We start from the raw sequence: 21,081 nt of genomic DNA, 5'->3' as shown, positions 1-21,081 counted from the left end.
CAAATTATTGCCTTTCTTACCACGAGGTATTTGTCTCTAGCCTTGAGAAACACTTTGATGTGAACATATAATCTGGGTGAAAGAAATTCACCTAGTAATTGCACACCAGAAATACTTTGGGAAAACCTATTTTTATCAAAATATTCTCAATAAAGTGTTGTCAGAAATGCTTTCCAGGTCCAGAAAGTTCTGACATGCCTCATAATAGCCAATTGTCCAGCAGTTAGGTCAATCATCTGAGTGAGAAAAATTGTCTTCCACGCTCCTGCTGTATGATTTCAAGGAGCAACCTGTATCTGCATTTGCCATGATCAGTTCCTGTAGCAATGGATTTTTGATAATACAATAACTAAGAGTTTCCTAAAGGCAAGAACTTAAAGCTGGGTCTTCAATGTAGCTGAATGCTGCCATACTTCCTCAGTTGCATTTCTTCCTTTTCACTTAAAAAAAAAATCTAAAAATAAAAAAAAAAAAAGACAACCAACATACCCTCTTTTTTTTCCTTCTGCGTGCAGAGGAAAATACCTTTTTCTATTTTTTTCTTCCACAAAGAGAATATGCTGCACTGTCTTTAGTCTGTTTTTGCAGGTGATGGAATGCAATTACCAGATCTTTGAAGTTTTCCAAGAAGTGTAACAAAATATGGAAAGACTGTTTTACTTTTTCTACATTTACTTAGAATTGAAATTATTGCTGTCTGCTTGTAATCAGTTAATAAACAGAATCCAAATGAGACTACACTTGCACCCCTTCCATCCACAGCCAGTCCTACCTATTGTGTTTCAGAAGACATGTGGGATAGAAGAAGTGTGGGATAAGCCTCAGCTGTGAAGCAGGTTTGTTTCATGACACATTCCATCATCCTGGGTTGTAACACATGTGCCACACTTCATCCTCAGTTCAGGTTGAGGGAAGTCTGAGCAGAATATTTGCAGCACCCAGTCTGTATGCCCATGTTTCCTTTCCACCAAAATGATGCTTAGACAAGGGAAATTCACACCAATCAGTAGGTAGAGGGGATGTGTAGCTGGACAAATACAGAAAACCCATATTCACCTGCATAGAGCTTGCTGTAGACCAAAGAAGACTGAACTGTTAAGAGAATAATTTTTTGGTTTGTAAATCCAAAGCCTACAGCAGTTTTTGGGTTACATATAAAATTCTACATAATCCTAAAGATGAAGTTGTACTTGTTTTAAGACACTATTTTCAAGGCCCTTGAAAGAAAGAAAGAAGGAGTTCAGAGGCTGTTCCTATATTAGCACATTTGGTTATTCTTACAGACAAACAAGGCCCTTTATCACTCTACAACTGCACAAATTATTGCTTTTCTTTCTTAACATGAGGTATTTAAAGTTACGAATTTTGCTATAGCGCCTGGAAATAAATTCTTCATCTCTATATTTTGGCTGAAAGACATTACAGTTGATACTTGATAAATACAACCTCTAAATAACAGACATATTACTTTTTAAATAATACCCAATTCAGAAGGGAATTTTGAATTAGACTGTGTCCACATCCATATAATTGTAGAACTTACACAAGAGTGACTGTCTGTATAAGTGTGACTCACTGTCTCCGTGTTAATAAGGCCAGAAGGAATGACAGCGTTCACCTACTACGACGTCTTTAAACCACAGGACTATGTGGAATATGAGAAACCAGAAAATTTTCCTGTCTTGATTTTTCAATTTTTGTGATAAAAAGCCTATTTCAGTCTCCAGCAATTTTTTCTAATAGCGAATTAATTCTTTCTGTCAAATTTTTGCCTTATGCCTATTTTAAACTTGTTCGGCTTCCTCTTCTGGCCAGTGGATCCTATGATCTGCTGGGCTGAAGAGCTCAGTATCACAGCCTGTGGTCCTGACTCAAAGCTCTGGATTTGTGTGGCTGTGATGGCACTGCTGAGTGACCCTGGGTATCACCAACTCATTATCAGCATTTCTGCCATCCCTGCTCAGGCACTGAGGAGCTGTGCCTGTGCTGGTAAGGACGTTGTCCTGACGTCCTTGCTGCCAGCTCAGCTCTCTGCAGAGCAGCCCCCTCTTGCTGCTCCCTGACAGAGCCTGCCCATGCTGAGGGTGAGTCCCCTAAAAACAAGTTTTGTTCTTCTGGCTGTGAAGGAAGTTACAACCCAATCCTTCAAGAGATATCCTGGATAGCGCTTTTTCTGAGCAGAGAACAGAAATTATGTGAGAAACACCAGGTTCATACAAACTCAAACAGCTGGGAAACTTGCCAGTGAGGAGACTTGATGAGCTTAAGCCACTTCTGGGTTTCTCAAAGTATACACATATAGAGCCAATCAGCCTTTTCTTCTCAACTAATGGGCGCATACTCAAACAACTCTCTTTGAGTAAGAGTACTGGAGGATAGGAGCATGTTCTAGAAAAAACATTAAGGTGATGACAGCCTAATGGTTTCATTAGCAGAAGTTGAAAAATGCTAGTTTAAATTAAAGTTGAAAAATGCCAGTTTAAATTAAAGCATCTACACAAACGTAAAAGAAACTTGAGAAAGAAAGTTAGACATCAACAGAAAATTTAGAGGCAGTCAAATCATTGCACCTTACATGGCCCATGAGGAGCAGTTTTCTGTCATAGGACCCAATTAATACTGCAGATGAATTGTTACTAGGATCACCCACAACACAATTCTTACTAATTTTATTTCTCATGACCACTTAAATTAAATAACATAATTACTTACACAGTGGGAAAAAGCCTACTTCTGGTAACATGCATTTCTAATTTAATCACATAGCAAAACACTTCTTTAGCACCTTAGGCTAAAAAATGTATCTAAAATTATGTTGGTTTTCTAATCATATAATAATTATTAGGATGTTAATAAAATATCACTTATGTAGTTAAAATCTTACTGCCTAAATCTCTCTCTTTTAAATGCTGCGTATAAAATGCTTTGCATAAAATGGAAACAACATAACTATTCTCATTGAGCTAGAACATATCATGAGTTCCTTACCCAACATTTTGAGAAAAATATTTGGATATTAAGACTTGGTACAATGGGGCCCGAGTGTGCCATGTGACTTCTTCATGCTTTCTCATAGGAGTCATACTCTCAACTCCCATCAGCTGACACAACAGGACCAGCTTAGGAGCACTACAATTAGCTGCTGCTGCAGATCAATAGGAGACTGTCATCCATAACTCCCCAGATGGGAGAAAGCATGTTCTCAGGCAATGCTGAAACATACACTTACAAAGTTACTTAGTCAAGAGTCTCTCCTGAAGGGAAATCCAATAACAAAGAATTGATTTCTTATTAGTACTACATGACTGCTCTCACTACTGAAGGATACACCAAGGCTACGATTTTCAGTAAATCCATGGATAACTAAAAGTCTATCTAAACACAGATATCTTTTGAGTTGTTACTTTTTCCAGAGGTGCTGGCATTAGATTGTACAAATCAGTTTCATGTACTGGGGATAAGTAACATGCAGGTTGTGAGTCAATGCCCAAGACAGCACCAGCAAGACCGTCAAAAGGAAATTCATTTTCTTACGAAAAAGTGCAATCGGACAGTTGACATAAACCCACTAGTTCACATCAGGAGTGTGATCTTAGAGTGAGTGTCCTGCTCAGGGTCACCTACCTGGCTTGGGTTGCAGGGTGGTGCAGTCTCAGAGTGCACAAACAGTGCCTTTCAGGTGAAGTCAACCATGAAGTGGTACTTCAGGAGTCCACCAAATTCTTCAACCTGCTAACAGGCTTTCTGCTCAAACAAAACCCTCCCAAAATACATTCTGTAGGGGTGTAGAATCTCCTGCATCAGCTATTTTCCTTTACAGAGCCGTTTCTATTGCACCACATTGCAAGCTAAAGCAAACATAACCTTCATTAGTGCATTCAAGATTTAAGTAAGGGAAGGATCAGGTTTTATGCAAAAGATTAAGAAAATCCTTCAAGATTAAAAGAACATTGGAAAAGAATATCTCTTTTTTTCTGAAAAATAATCTGATTTATAGCACTTAACTGATCATTACTAGATCATAATCAGTAACATTTCAAGGAAAAAATTATCATCTTCAAATATTGTACACAGTTGAGTTCACCCTAACCAATAACTTCAGGCTTTGTAAACTCCTAGTGAAATCAACTGAGCTGTGTATGTGCATAAATATTTAGATGTGTAGTCAGGAATGCTTAAAGAAATTAATCAGAGGGGAAATTCCTCAACTAGGTCCTGAACAGAAAGCTTTTTCTGATAGAGTTACAAACTGAATGTCACCATGATTAAGCATGTCTTTAAACATGCAAGACGCTTAGCTCATTGGTCATCAGAGAAAATTTTTCTTAAACTTAGCTGTTCTTTTGAGTAAATTAATTTGGGAAACATGTTTTCAAAATAAATGTCTGTGGGTATTTTGAACCCTTAATGCAAAGCTTAAATTTTCAATTGACTTCCCAAGTTGAATTGTCTGAATAAGACTATACAGCCCTGCCTTTGTTGACTGTGATTTTGGCGGTAAACCAATGCACTGAAGTCAGGGGTTTGAATCTATCTGCCTGTCCTACAGAAAATTATTGTTAGCATAAACTACAAACTGAGAATGGCCCACTAGCTCTCACAGTGTTCAGGAAGAATGGAAGTTAACAGAGGTCAGAACAATGGCCAGGATGGTTCTCAGTTTAACAAGACAGCAGGTCAAAATATCGTATTTTTTGTTGTTAAATTTATGGGTATAAGCACAGCTGTCCAATAATCATTAACTGACCAAGATCTACTGATTGTCAGGTCCCAGAACAGCAGTGCTTCAGACACTTTGCAAAAACAAAACAGATTTTGAGATGCTGCGATAAAAGGCAATTCCTTTAGGACAGTGGAATTTTTTTTCTTTTTTATAGTAAATAGATTTTCAGAAATTCAGATTACTGGAACTTTGATCTTCAGTGAAAGTGGATGACCCTATAAAATGGCTGGAATTACAGTCCTGAGTACTTCCCAGAATTCACATTCTGCAGTATTCCCCAACAGACATATCTGATTTTGTACACAAAGTTGAATGGTCTCAAATGTACAATGCAGTGCCCATGTCTTTGAGCAAACACTAACCTTCTGTTCCATAAGCAATGTGTTTGTAGGGATTGCTGCAAATGCCTTGTAGCTTGTCTTGATCTTGTACTGCTAAAAGGGTAAACCAGAGAGCAGGAAGAGAAGTAAAACAGGGTAGAAGAGAGAGAGGGGAGAGAGGGGAAAGGTACGACAGAATGAAAGACAATTACAATCATCTTGCAGACATGTTGCAACAAAACAATGCTTATGTATTTCCTAGAAAAACTATTCCTTTTTAAAAATCTAGTGTTTTTGTTGAGGCTTTAAAGTCTGGTAATGTACAGGTTTTGTTCTTAGTAATGAAGTAGGACAAAACAAGTTCCCTCTATCTTATAGCTTCCAAAGTAAGTTTAACCACTTTCTGCTGACTGCTACCCTTAAATGAGTATCAGGGCAGGCTGTAAGTTTTTTTCCAAGTTTTCTTGCGAATTGATATGAAAATGTACAGCTACATCTGTCAGTACATCCACCTCAACAACTGTTGCTGAGTGGTGTCATCCTGAACCATGAAATCAGAGAGATTACTGTGATTGGCTCTCATGAGACTGATTATGATCCTTAAATGCTGAATTGCTTGTTTGAGTAGATAGGCCATTTAAATCTTCATGCAGCTTTTCATCTCCGGAATAAATAACTCTACCACCCAAACAAAATAAGCATAGGAACTTTCACACTCTAAGAAAACTAACAGAACTGGCGATCTAAACATACAAAATGTATGAGTTTGGGTATGAAAATTTGAACATGAACCTTAAAATTTATTATTTTCAAATAATTTATATTTTAGACTATATTTGTTTGCCCAGTTATTTTTAAATCTTTACAAATAATATTTTTAACATTTTCTTTACAAATATAGAGGCTGAATTCAGTAATTTTTAGAAGATTGGTGAGTCTCTTTTATATTTATAGGAGTTCAAGAGGTAGGATTCTTAATCACAGGACTGCTAGAACGTTCACTATTATTATTATTATTATTATTATTAAGATATTTGCTACATTGTTCCCTATTTGGCAACAATCTGACAAAAAAGTCATAAATTCACACAAAAATAGACTTCTAAGTTAGTGATTGATTACTTCTGTGACAGTCAGTCGGAAATAAGGTTATTTGTTAATCGGGTCAGGTTTTTTAATGTACCATTATCTGCATCAGTAAATACTGGTGATTATGAGATAACAGTCCGAAACAGCATATTGCACTTTGGGTCATTATTTTGTTTACTTTTCATTTTCTTTATATCTACTAAAGGTCTCAATGACAGCAGAGTGGGCAAAATTTTAACTCAGATAAGAAATTTATCCACACAACTGTCTTGAAATAGTGTAGGGAACAACCTTTTAATTCTTTCTATACATAATATTGTTTGCTTTTGGCTTTACTCAGTCGGAAACAGGAGAATGAGTCATTCAAGAAGTCAGTAATCACAGCAATCAAATTGAATGAACAGCTTGGCAAAGCAGATGAATGCAAATTCTGGAACTGAACTTTTTTCTGTTTTTTGGTGGGAGAGGCTTTAGAGCATGGGATAGTAATTCATTTGAGATTTAGTGATTCTAACTTATGTCTATCATTCAGTTTCTTCAGTCAACACTGATGCTTTTTATAATCATAGCCATTTCTACAGAATTAATCTAATCCCAAAGTAGGCAAATGGAAAGGTAAAATAAAATCATCTTCTAAATACACCATATTCTCTCCACTAGCTGTAATAGAATCACCTAAATTGTGCTTGGATATGTAACTTTCAAATGTCAAAAGTCATGTGTGATGAATCCTGGCCTTTGAACATTTAGACAGCAACACTGCAGAGCTCCATAGATGAATTTATGCATATACAAAAACTATATGCAAAAGTTTAGTTATGCGTAACTAAACTTCTGTTTAGCTATTTTAAACTAAAATAAAATACTGATCACTGAGACAGAAGACTGAATTCCAAATATTAAAATAGGCATATTCACAAAATGTATTCTTGTTTGATTATAATTGAAATCCAACTAAAATTGTGTCATTGAACATGTGAAATACAATGTCTTCACTAGCTCCTAGGCTGGTGAAGACATATAACAAAATGTGCATCATATATGAAAAGAGAACTGTGATCACTTTGAGGTTAGTTGTACTATTATATTTGCTAAACAAAGACATAACAGACTCTTAAAATGTGAAAGTTTCTGTACTGCTTTCATGTGCTTCATGACTTCCATATACTGTAGAACCTGAGAGCAATATGCTATTTTTGCAGGTCTTGATGAGTAGAAAGTCTTTAATTCAGTTTCTCATCTATATGAATATGTTTCTTTACACATTATTTCATGGTTTTTAAAATTATTTTTTCAATACCTAAATATATTTAATAATCTGCTTCATAGGAATCTAGCAATAATTTTAAACAGCTGTGGACAGTTAGGTCTGCTGGCCTGCACCACAGTACAGGCAAAAGCAAACCAATTCCAACATAAGAGCTTGGGAAAATGTCAGATGGGGAGTTTGGGAGAAACTTTTGCTTTTTTTGTTCAAATGATCACCTAGGGCACCCATGAGGCACTTCAAAATCTGCTAGACATCTGCTATAAGGGCTTAAAATCAGTGCTACCAACCTTGGTAGCTTAGAGCTCCTCATGAATAATCTTTCTGGCTTTATGGTAGGTTTTGCAGCTGTGCTGAGCTCCATGTTGCTAAAGTCAGTTTGTTCCCCAACTGTTTTGTATAGATCTGTATGCATTCCTGAGCTACATTCAAATAGGAAAAATCAAAGGCTTTAGAAGAATGATACCCCATGAAACCACTGCAAAGTTTTTTCAAAACAGAAAGCTAGAAGTTGTTATTCTAACAACTATTCCAGCACAATTTATCTGTCCCTAGAGTGTTTCACTGTCCATTTTGCTATATTAGGTCCATGAGGACATTAACAAAGTATCTACAAAGTCTAGGGAGAGGGCTTTTATTTCCTGTGATCACCCAAAGCTGACACTTCACACTGATCTGTGGATTCATGTTTATATTCACTTTGCAAAACATTTCCATTTTTAAATCATTAACAAATACAAACCAAGGGAAAGCACATGCTTTTATATATATATATGTATATATATATATATATATATATATACAAACAGTTAAACAAATGAATAGGTTATCCTTTGATTTGTATTATTTGGTGCATGTCCGAATTCTGCTTTAATAGATGTTGGTTTAATGTGTGCCTTAATGTTGCTGTAATGACTGTTGAAGCAACATTAAGGCTGAAAAATTACACGTGCCAAATTATACACACCAAAGGCAAGCACTTCCAGATGCTGTATTTTTTCCCTTGATGTTCACTTAGTACTTTTGTACATAAAAAGATTTTGTCATGCGTCAAAAGTCGTCAGATAAAGCAATCTGCTTTTTGTCTAGTTATAAAGCTGAGCTGAATACTACTAAAGAGACCTAAATGCTGCTAAAGATATTAAAGTTGTCTTTCCTCAAAACTTCTCTTTTTTTCTCTGGAAATATACTGAGATTTGAGGCTGGAGTATCACTGGACAGCCTGCTACCATTAATACATCAGCAAAGTTCATTAAGCTAAACCATAATCTAGGGGTGGAAATAAGTGAGCAGAGTGGGGGTTGAATGGGCAGTATTAGCAGTAGATGAAGTCTCTGACTCACATTTTAAAGCCATGAGAGACCTTTCTTGCACTGAACACCCAGCTGCATTAGATTTGGATATTTTAGGTCTTCCACATCTCCAGTTGAGTCAGCTTTGTCTACAAGATTAAAAATTAGACTGGACTAATGGTCCAAGTCTGTGATACTGGTGGACACTCTCCCAGTCTCCATGGGATGGTAGGGCAGTTTCAAAATTGCTGCCATATTGCATGATAAAGCAGAATTAGTAGGAAAAGGGACAGTAGGAAAGACACAAGTATAACAATCTCTGCAAATATAAACCCAGACAATAGCTCTGTGTCACAAGTAGAGAATTTCCTTACTGCCAGAGACCTCACAGTGCTCCATGCACCAGCCAGCAGGAACAGCAACTGTTTTGCAATCTGCAGGCTTGGTCATGGGTTACAGTTTGGTCTCAGGGTCTTTTTTCTTGGAATTTCTACAATTTCATATCTCTTTTTGTTTCATTAACTAATACTGACAGGGTGTAACAACACTGAACAGCTTTGCTTGGCACAATGGCTTTTCTTGGCTCATTTGGATTTTAAAAGAACCATTCATGACAATTGCTACTTTGTGCTGATTTTAACCTCTCATTTCCAATTAACATTTTTTAAGTCACCCCTGCCATGGCCAAACTGTTAGGAGTACATCTGACACAACTTGATCTGGCAGACCAGGCTGTAAGGTGTGCTGTGAGGAAATAAATCAATAAACTATGATAGACTTTGTGTGATGGACAGAGCTCAGATGTGAGCGGAGAAAGGGAACACAGCACAAGGAAAGGATAGAGTGCAAAGATAAGATAAAAAATGTTGGGAAGCCTCCTGCAGCTCTGATGCTTTCTGCAACAAACTCCTCCTTTTCGCATAGCAGCTCCTCTTGTTTTCACCTACCTGCTGCATATTTTTGGATACCCTTCACTTCCCTTTCTTGAGATACACCTTTAAATCCACAGTGTGATTGGTTCCCAAGCCCTCCTGCAGAAACTGCCATCGTTGCTCATTCTCACTCTGCAATGGTTCTCCTGCCTTTGGGTGGATGACAAACAGCAGGAGCTTGTTTGGGCTGTAGGAAGCTTGGCTTTTTTTTTTCCCCCTCATCCTCTGTCTAGCACAACAAAATCAGGGGAGTACAAAAGGAAGGGAAGAAGCAGGAGACTGTCCTCATCTTCCATTGCTGGCCCTTGGCCACAAAGTCTTTGCTCAGGCTGAGCTCATTATTGCCTCGGGCCAGTCCCAGGGTGGCTGGGGTGAGGAAAGCCTCCAGGAAAATGAGGAGGACAGGCAGGATGGGGTGCTTGGGAATCACTTATCAGTGGAACAGCTAGTTTGCATCAATTCGATTAAACTGCTTCTTGCTCAGCCCTGCACCTCAGATCACCACAATTCTATGACTTTCCCTGGGAACACATAAGGATTTATTTTAGAATGGGGTGAAGAGAACATGCTTCATGGTTGATTTTTGATACACCAGGATTTTAGGCGAGCTTCACAAATATGTGTACCAAATGTACATCAGAGCCACTGCACACAAATCCATCTTTAGTAGTAAATCATCATAGTCAAGAATAAAGTATCTTCTTTTTTATGCTAAAGGATTCCTACAACATCATCTCCATAATACAGAACACAGTGCTAGCAATTTGAAGGGTAGGATTTAATTTTCACTATCTTCACTATTGATACAAAACCTGTTCCTTTTCCACATTTTTTCCACATCACATTTATTTTACTAGTATTCTGCAACATGGGTGTAATTTTTTTCCTGCGGGGACAAAGAAATATTATAAAATAAGCATGCACCAAGAGTACCTTGGGTTTGAAGTTTTCATGGCCAGGAGGCAGGGAAAAAGACTGTGGTGAAGTCAGCTCTCTGGGTCTTGATGGCAGTGTGCCTGGTGCCTTGACTGAGATGGGAGATCTGCACTTTAACACTGATGAGGTGGCAGAATGCTCAGGTCTTGGAGAGCAGGAGTTAGACCTAAAATTTGCTTGCACCAATGAAGAATTCAATTGTTGTGGATGGGAATTAATGCTACCAGTTTGTGGAACCAGTGGGGTAGAGTGAGGCCGTGGGAGAGACCACTGCTTTGAGATGCTAGAAGGGGTAGGAGAGGAGGCGCTGATCTCATGAACAGATGTTTGGGATGAATCTGATCTAGATCTAGAAGGTGAGTGCAAAAAGCTTGGGGAAGGAGATGAGTGTTTTTCTGAGGGAGGAGACAATGCACCACTAGGACTGGTAGAAGCAAGCAAAGGATATGACCGGCAAGTGAAGATGGGTGAGTAAGTGTGCACTCTCTGAGACTTCTGAGGTGCCCAGGACCGGGAGGCAGAACCGCCCAGCCCTTCTGGAGAAGGAGAGGTGGGGTATGCAAAGGAAGAGGGAGCTGGGGCACAAGGAGGATGCAGGGAAGACTGCAAATCTGGAGAAGCAACTGATCTTCTATGGGAGGAGAGAGGGGATGACAAAGAATTTCGGCAGTCTGGAGAAAGTGATTGAACAGGAGGGGGCTTTTTAGGAAAAAGGGACCTTGCTTGAGGGGTGGAATGAGGCTTGGAAGGTAAAGGCAGATGCTGAGCCCATCCTGAAAGCCAATAATCCTCTTTGCTGGGGGAATCTGGCCTAATAGGAGGGCTTGAAAGAGATTTCTTGGGGGTTGGGGGAGTTGTTTTGAACTTTTGATCTATTGCAAGTGTTGAGGAACTAAGGGAGCTAGGGGAAAATGTGGGACAAGAAGCAGGAGAAAGCGGCCTCCGCTGAGAGGAGCCTGATCTCAGAATAGCAGTTAAGAGAGTCAGTCTGGTTGGCAGAGGGGATTTGACTCCTGACTTGGTTGAATTTCCTCTGGATAACGTTTGTGTGCAAGGCTCATTTATACTACATATGGTCGAAGAAGACCCGTAAAGAGAGGGTGGAGACAAAGGTTTAGGGCTGGGAGATAATGAATGTGTTATTATATGTACAGGGAGAGGAGACAGAGCATTCAATTTTTTGGAAGAACTGGGGGATACAGACTGAGCTAAAGATCCTTGAATTTCAGTTGAACATGGAGGATTGGAGGAAAGATTTGGACTCTTTGTCAGAACAGAGGATGTGGTGAAGCCTCCCATTTTGCAAACACAGTCAGGGTTATAGAGACTTGGTGTTTGTAGGTTATCTGACAATCGAGGAGTGGAGTACCAACTCTTTGATGCAGAAGAGGATATTTTAGACATTGAGGGAGATGAACTATGGGAAGCAGACTGAAAGTAGAGAGATGACTCTTGCTTAGATAACCTGGTTGCTGACTGCCAGTTGTTACAGGAATCTTCCAGCGAAGAGGCTTGATTCATGTTAACCACGGCACCGCACGCTACTTTCTGATTAATTGGAGAAATTAAGTGGACAGCAGGTGGTTTAGAGGAAAGATGATCAGAGGTGGAAAGAGTAGAAATTAACTGGAGAGAAAAAAAAAAAAAAGAACAGAATTGTTAAAATAGGTGGAACCTGTGGAACTGTTAAACACCCCACATTTCAGTCCTGTGGTCATGCGTATAGGGTTTCCATTAGTACTGCTGTGTGGGTTAAAAGCATAGGGCTGTTTTAAGCTTGGCCATAGAGCCTGATGGTTAAGGTCCTTATGGGGAGGTGACTGAGGCAGACAAGTTATGTGGTACTTTGGGTTTATGACACTTCAGTTTTGTTGATGTAAACAAGGTTCAAGGCTACAGTATTTTTCCTTTGAGGTAAAACCCAAGACAGTGGTGCCATGAGTGTCCGGAATCATGTGATGCCATCCACATTATGCAAACACAGTGGAAGGTAAGAAAATTGCAATAGTGTCCAATCTCACTTTGCCAGTTCACTGGAAAGCAGCCTTTTTGAAAATAGGATTCAAGTCAAGTGTTCTTTTTCTCATTCAGTAAACAACCAAACTGCCCTTCTGCAGCACTGTGATATCAGAATGAGAAATTTGCTTGGAACTACTTAAATCAGACATCCAGTCTGCTTTTCACTTCTCCTGTCATTCACAGTGCAGAGCATTTGACAGTTTCCAGGCATGTTAGAGTCCTTATCCCCTTCTCCACAGTCTTTCAATACACTAATAAAACAGTCATGAGCTCTTTCATGAGTGTCTTTTTTCTTGAGTCTCTTCTAATTAGGATTTGTCAAAACTAATTAGAGCATACAAGTATATTATCAACCTGTTATACAGTTTCATGCTTCTAAAGAAAGAAATTCTCTCAAAATCTTTCAAGTTATTATAATGCTGAAATTAAAAACTGAGGTATGCACAATATGAATAAAACATAGCAGTATGAAATTATGATTGAAGTCAACTGTAAAACCAAAAGGATACAAATTGTCACCTAACATTTGACTGAGCAATTTCAAAGCAGGGAAATTGACTCCAATTTCATCAAACTTGATGTATATATCAGAACACCTATTTAACTGCTGTTAGATACCCTGAAAATATTATGCAGCCCTATGAAAGACTATTATTATACAATTCAATTTCAACACACTACTTGCTCATGGCTTTGGCTCAGCCTATTAATTATATTTTTAATACATATATCTTACCCATAATACAGACAAATTATGATGATTATGTAATATAGTATTGATATATTACAAAACAAAAATAAGAACAAAACAACTAATGTTGAAGTGAGAGCACATGCTGGAAGAAGCTGCGACAGAAGAGGAAGATTTAAAAGCTTTCAAAGGCAAAACTATGCCTAAATACAGGCTAAACACACACTTCAAAACCCTATTAGCCCTTGTAACTTTAAATCAGTGAGGTCTTCTTGCTAAATGATACCATACAAATAGCAAGCCTTTTAAACCAAAGATGCTTTCTGCATAAGGTAACTTCAGAAAAGCCAGGTCAATGCTTTGATTTATGGGAATAAACACAAAACCTCCAAATGCCTTTACAACAACACTAACTTCCCCTGTTTTATACATGTGTTAAGGTGTCACATTTCAAAGTGGAAAGTCAATGGATGTATACAGGGAAAATATTGGATATAAAAATTAATGTTGTTTATATCCTTGTATATATATTCTATTCAATTGAGAAATTAGGACTCTTGTTGAAAATACTGCTAATTAAGAAGAAGCAAAAATACTGGAAATTGAAAATCATTTACCAGCATTTAATCATTATGAAAAACTATTATTAAATATGTCATGAAAGATAAAATTATTTAACAAGTTGAAAAGCAGTGTGGTAATAAATCTGATAATTTGGAGCAGCCTCCTGAATTTAATAATGAATTCTGGAAGTTAATCAACTACCAAAACAGAGTTAGGGTATTTAATCTCTGTATTTCAAACTAGAATAGATAAATTTCCCTTACAAAGACAACAGATTAAAAAAAAGCAAGGAACAAATATGAAACTTCATAATAAAATCATATGATGTGCACTGACTTCTAATTAGTTAAAACTTAATAAGATTTATAAGCAGCTACAAAAATATTCATGGTAGCAGATGACAAATATGCTCCTGCAAGTAAGATCAAGACATTTTGCAGAATTCTTCCAGTTTAAATACCACTGAACATTCACATGCTGAGCTAATTGAGCCATTAATCAAATATTCAGAAATGATTTTGCTATTGCAACACAGTATTAATAACCACATCCATAGATGATGAACCTCATTTACGGGATCAGGGAATCATAATCAAAGTGGCTTGGAAGTGACTTCCAGAGATCATCTAGTGCAGCCTCCTACCCAAAGCAGGGCTCTCACCAGCACCAGTGGCTCGGGTCAGCTGTGCCTGTGTCTCCTCAGTCCCCAGAGCTCTGATGGAGCTCCAGCACCCCCAGGCAGCCTGTGCCAGTGCTGCACCACCTCCCACTGAGGAAGCTGCTCCTGGGCTCCAGATGGGATCACCCACGCTGTGATTTGCAGCCATTGCTGCCTCACCTGTCCCTGCAGAGGAGAGTTTGGCTCTGTCGTGCCCGTAACTGCCCTGCAAGGGGCTCTGGGCAGCTCCCAGATGCCTCCTAGGCTGTCTCTTGGTGGGAGTCAACAAAGCCAGCTCCTTCAGCCTCAGCTCACATGTGCCCCAGACATGTTTACACTTTTGTGCTGGACCCCACTCCCTTCCTCACATCTCTCTTGAATGTGAAGGTTGCTGGCCACCAAACTGAGCATGGCTTTACAGTTGCAGCCTCAACAGTGCCAGGTGAGATAGAATAACTTCCCTCAATCAGGAGAATTTTTTTCCTTTCAGGTTCTTTACCAGATTAAACCCTCCTGTAGGTGAATTGGATTAGTGCTGAAGAAGTGAGTGACCAAAGTAGTTTTGTGCTTCTTTGGTCTGTGATTCTCAACTGCAAGCCATTTTCTGTTCTCCTGAGTACCTATACATGTCCCAAAAATGTATGAAGAAAGTTGAAAAAGGTGGCAAGGTTATGTTAGCACAAAGGGATAAAGGCACTTGAAAAAGATCTTGATGCTTTGTAGTTAATCATTCCAGAATTTTCAAAGTGGACATAATACTAGTATTGAGCCTTGCCCAGAAGACCTTTAGCACATTTGAAATGGCAGAACTGAGCTGGAGACATTGCAAATGGTCATTCTGGTGAGGCCACACTGTTCTGGAAGGGCACAAAAGATGTGGTTAGTTATATACCAGCAAGACCCTGAAAGATGTGCTGGTCAAACAGGAAAAAGCAAAGAGTGTGCAAACTGAGACCCCAAAAGGCACAAATCACGTCTGAGTGAATCATGTCTTCAATTTAGACCTGATCCTGGGCCTAGTTAACCATGCTTTGACCTCAGTAGAATATCCTTATAGACAGGAAAAAATAAAAACAAATTACCTACAAAGACTGCAACCTGAGAACCAGAAAGTCAGAAGGAAATACCAGAAACTGTGAAAAACATGAAAAAATCCCTAGAGACAACACAGTAAATCAGACTGTGAGCTGAGACCCAATTAATATAAATGCTATTTAGTCCAGTTTCTCCCAACAAGGAAGGTGCATTGTCCAAGCAATGGCATGAGTTTGTAGGAACCCTGACTCATTCATCTGGAAAAGCCAAACCAGATGGCACTCAATGGACTGAGGAACGTCAAGTGACTTCAAGTAACTAAAAATCCTTCCAGTTACTGACCCCCCACAGCAAGTCAAGAAATTTCTCCAAGTTGAGCCCATGCCCTGACACTCAGGGAAGCAGACATCCCGCTGAAGCCAAAGGGTAAATTCCCAAAGGCAGGAGTCAGTCTGACTCTCTTGCATGGCTAGACTCTCTTTAACATTTAAAAAAAAAAAAAAAAAAAAAAAAAGGGGGCAAAAGAACCCCAACACAACATATAAACATTAAACTATTACCAAAAAGTTCCAAATGTGACCAGAATAACAGGTTATTTTATTTCAGACTTTGAAAATAGCATGGCATTTTCCAACATCAGTCAGGACCTCTATGCCTCACAGAACAGAAATTTCCAATTTTTTAGTGCTTTCCTTTTTTCCTTTTGTTTAAACAAAGTCAGAAATGAATTAAGCTGAATGAGCCCTCTGGGTCAGTTAGAGTGACCCCTTCTGCAACACAATGGTCCCCAAAACCGGTCCTTGCTTTTTTCACATCTGACAGGAAACTCATTGTCTAATTATGTTTTCAAGTTAATGTAATGCTATATGCAATAACTCTTAAAAGGGACATGATACTGCCCTTAGAATCCAAGAACTGAAAAGGTAGCCCATATATGGAGTCCTTTGTAAAAGGGAAATGTGCCAACAGATAAACAATGTATCTCTTTAATCTTTTTCTAGTTTTTCCCTCATTTCAGAAGTGATGATCCTTCATTAGTTAGCAAGTCAGAAAGAATGATGCCTAAGGAAACACTTTAGAACCAAAACAGTGAAAGGCAGGTTAGTAAAAACATCTTTTTTTATGAAAGAATAGAGGTGGCTAAAGATACTGAGATAATGAAGACTGAGGAAGTACAGTCTTGAAAATTTGTGAGTAAGGAATAATGACAAGATATGCAATTACCCATATTACATACTGCCTCTCTTCCTGTTCAGGTGGACAGTTAGCAAAGTTGGACCTAATTTCTTGTTCTGTGCAATCTTTATCTTCTGTTACCAGCCAAACCCCTCTTTTCTTCTCAAGTCACCAGAAGCTTAAGATCCAACATAGGAACTCTTCTATATAGTATTCCAAAATTCACCTGATTTCTGTAAAAGCTTTTTAAAAACTACCCAAGTAAGCCTGAACATTGCTAAAGTAAATTTGTATTTCCTCAGGACAAGTATTCTGTTACAGGCTGCTTCCTCTATGTATGCTTATCTATGACTTTAACCTTCCTCATGGAAAAATCTCACTGACTTTACTGGGAGTTTCTCAGAAGAAATAAACATTTCATATGCTGTGAATCCCAAACTAGAGTGGATTTCTTATCCACAATGTCTTCTATCATAAATTGACTCTGAATTTTTATGAAAAATTGAGTGGCAAAAGTATTTCAACACAAGATAGGAAATCTGGAAATCATTTTCAGAAACAAAGTAGCCATGCTTAACATTTGTTTTTAAATCATCAATGAAGAATTGCATTTTCAAGTGATGGTAACCCAGTCAAGGTCAAAGGAAATGCCTGAATTTATTTCATGTGACATGGACATTGCTATTTTGCTAAAGGTGGAATTTTCCACTGCATATACACCCTTCAATATACATCAGTGTTCTTCCCAAGAGGAGAGACATTAACTTCTCATGAAGTAGTTTGGATTGATGCATTTTGTAAATGAAACGTTTCAAAGACTCTTTTTTGGAAATGCCCCAGGGAGAATTGAAAATTTAATCAGTCGATAAATGCACCTATAAAGATCCACATAAAATAGAAATTTCATCTTCATTAGTTCTTTACATCTGTGCAAAGTCAGGTGTACCAACCAACAATCAGAATAATAGGATTTTTACAGCTTCTTTCTCTTGCATAAAGGACTGCAAGAGGTGCTGAGGAGAAAAAAGAATCTAGGTCTGGGAAGTCTGATGCTAATAATTCAAATGATCTCGAGGCTCCATTGATTTCAATGACCTTACCCAATTTAGACTAGCTAGGAATCTAACATCTCCTGATTAACTTGCTGTCATGATGAGCTGCTCTTAAAGAATACATCTGCCTCATCTGCTCCACACACACAGCAAAATCATATGGGTAGGCTGGAGAGGCAGCAAGTCAAAAGGGATGGGCCACCTCCTTAAGGTCCAAATGTTACAGAAATATCCAATGAAAATGTTAATTAAAGAACAAATTCACCCAGTTGCTGCACAAACTGGTTCCATATCCTGAAAGGTTTAGAAAGCAAAGGTTATCTCTAAAGATCTCATTACCTGTTTTTTTTGTGGATCAGTAATACTGTGGGAAAGTGCAACACCTGGAAGGTGCCCATCGCCGGGAGGTTTCCCTGCCTCGGTGCCAGGGGAATCGTGGGATGTGGTCAGCAGCTGAGCACTGATGGGACTGTAGCCATCGGAAGGCTGATGAACGTTGCTTGAGGCAGCAGCTACTTCATCTTCATCACCAGAGTCCGTAATCAGGATAAACTCAGCCTTAAAAAGGTCATTCTCCTGCATTTCTCCTCTGCTTGAATGACACCCCAGGGACGGGAAAGCCGTTCGGGCGCTGCCTGCACAGACAGTGGACACACAGCCTTGTTTGGCCCCACTCTTTAAGACCAGCTCATCAGAGACTGCGTCAGACTGCAAAAGACACAAGGAAAAAGATCCCAATTAACTGCATTTTATTTGTGTTCCCCAAAATGTGAGGTAATTTTGGCTTTAGGTAGTGGCTGTCTCTGCACTACCAAAAGTGCTGTAGGCAAATGAAGAATTTAGGCATGAGTGCACAGCAGAAGCCACTTCTGGCTGGAAGCTGGGGAGTCCCAGCTTCCAGCCCGCAGCCAGTACTGTGGGAGCTGCCTTCTCAGCAGCTCACAGAGCAACAGGGGGCTCTGAGACAGCGATGGCCCCAGACAGAGCCGGCACAGGGGCTGGGAAGGAGAGAGCAGCCGAGCCGAGTGAGCTGTCACACCGCACTACACCAGACACGGTGGGAAGGCACCCCGACCACAGCATCCACGGAGCAGACAATGCTCCTCAGAGGAGCCTGACAGACAAATCTGGGACAAAACCTATACATATTAATGAAGAAACAAAGGCCCTTAAGACAAGGCATTCTTCGAAGAGAGCGAACAGACTCAGAGGTCAGAGAGCTTTGCTGTATGTTCAAGCTTCGCAGCACAGACCGCAATTGTTCCTCGTATTTGCTGCAATTTCCACATCCAGTATGTCATTTCTCAAGCATGCTTCAGATGAAAGCAGAAATAGTGCAGACTACACACATGACACACATATCATTAAAGCATTCAGTATTGAAACTGCTATTGTAAATCATGTTTCTTGTCAGAGGAGGAATCAGGTAAATGAATAGACATATTGTGTACTGCAAGAGAAGGCCTCCAGATGGGGCTCATATTTGAATGCTGCTTGAGGAATGCGGTAATTACAAATTTCCACTTCACTGGCAGCTCCATGAGTCCTGGAGTTCAGTTCTTAGAAAAAATATTGGACCATAAAAGGGGATAGCACCACTACAAGTTTGACAGTGTTATTTTGATTATCTGATGTTTGTTGTCAAAACATTGTTCAGGTTCTAGACAATTTAGAAGAGGGACTAATCTGTGCTATGAAGGCCTCACTACTGCATCAACCTCCAGAAAGGGTTCCTCTGTCTACAGAGAAACACATGGGGAAGAGATACACAGGATGACCTGATTCTGCTTTACCCTGGGCATTACTTACAACAAAACCAATACCGAGCACCTGTAAATGTAACTAATTAGTTAAACCACCTGAGGATAATATTCCAGTGAATGTCTCTTCAAATACATCCACCCTTTGCCCAGACCTAACCCCTTTTTCGACAGATAGATTGCTGAAATGCTGGAATATGTTCAGGTCAGAGGGCTGTGAACTCCTCTGAAAAGTTTATTATGGAGAAGCACCCAGAACTGCAGCCCCAGCAATGTCCCCGGAAAAGAGCAATTATACAAAAGCAGAATTGCCATAAGCACTAATATTAACCTGAGGATTGTGGTAGCCTTTCAAGCAACATGGAATAAAATAGCACATTAAGTGTTGTGAGGCAGGAAAGAAACAAACAAAGGCTTGACTAAAAGAAGGAGAGCCAGGAATGCTGTGCTGCGGGCTTCACTGTGCAAGAAATCACAGGGAAAAGTTTTCAAAAATCAAAAGCTTACTTCCACTTTGATGCATTACTATGCAGCTATGAAAGGAATTGGCACCTTTCTGGAAGCCACAGCACTGGCATTTGCTGAAACCAGGATCCAGTGAACAACTCCTGGTCCATTTCCATGTAATAACACTCCTTGCACACCACACTTGCTGTCATGAAGATCAAGAAGGAGTCCCCCTCTGCCATTGCATGACTGACAGAGCACAGAATTGAGATGATCAAGGGTTTCCTTCCAGTATAAAGTCTGGCAAAGGCAATGCAAGCTATTGAGCAGACACTCACCTTCTCTTGCACAATGATTCCATATCTTGGTAATTAAACCAAGCACAAGCCAAGAAACCATTCAAGGGAAAGGGCTTCAATTCAGTAATGCTCAGAATAAAATTATCTTTTGAAGAAGTGGAAAAAGCAATGCAAAGAAAAATCTACCTTATTTACAATTTTTTGGTTGCTCAGATCCTTTGGTTCCTCTGGAATTGTCACAAGGAACTTAGAGATATCCACAACCTCAAAATGAGTTGGAAGCTGTCCAATGGATGGTACGAATGTGAAGGTCAATGGTTTGGTCCCAGATTCTTGAGAAGAGACCTACAAAACACAAAATTAATTCAACTTTTTTATCCAAACAAAGACAATTTTTATCAGAGTTGAGATAATATGAATAACATGAAATAATGAATCTATGTAACTTACATGTCTGTTTTTAACTCTACCTGTAGTTGTTTTGGTGGGGGTTTTTAACTGGCTAATTGTGTATTAAAGCCTTTTTTAACAGACAAAACACTGCCATGGTTATACTCATCAACATTCTCTATATTCTAGTAGTGTGGCTCAGCAGACAGGAGAACTTTTGTTTGATAGCTTGCTATTCTTTCAATTTTCCATAACAAAATTAGGAAACCATATTTAATCCATTTCAAGGCTGTTTTTATCTTTGTTTAACTCTACTTTAGAAGAACAAAAATTCAATTATATCAGTGTATCTGGGCAAATTACAGTCCCTAGAGTATTTGCTTAACAAATACCAAATTGTCAGAAATAAATTGTAATTTAAGTATCTTCTC

General features: G+C 39.0%; 1 protein-coding gene across 1 annotated transcript in view; it reads right to left on the bottom strand.

The window, feature by feature from the left end:
* MLIP (muscular LMNA interacting protein) overlaps positions 1-21,081 on the bottom strand; it is a 103,928-nt gene that overhangs the window by 40,564 nt on the left and 42,283 nt on the right. Inside the window, exons 2-5 of the mRNA XM_066545878.1 lie at positions 20,447-20,605; positions 18,094-18,462; positions 10,557-12,185; positions 5,086-5,157 (exon numbers count right to left, since the gene is read on the bottom strand). Coding sequence (XP_066401975.1) covers positions 5,086-5,157; positions 10,557-12,185; positions 18,094-18,462; positions 20,447-20,605 — 2,229 coding nt within the window. The remainder of the gene's footprint in view (positions 1-5,085; positions 5,158-10,556; positions 12,186-18,093; positions 18,463-20,446; positions 20,606-21,081) is intronic.

The sequence above is a fragment of the Molothrus aeneus genome, chromosome 3 (assembly GCF_037042795.1).
Source record: "Molothrus aeneus isolate 106 chromosome 3, BPBGC_Maene_1.0, whole genome shotgun sequence".
NCBI lineage: Eukaryota > Metazoa > Chordata > Aves > Passeriformes > Icteridae > Molothrus > Molothrus aeneus.
This window is presented reverse-complemented; position numbering and strand designations above follow the sequence as displayed.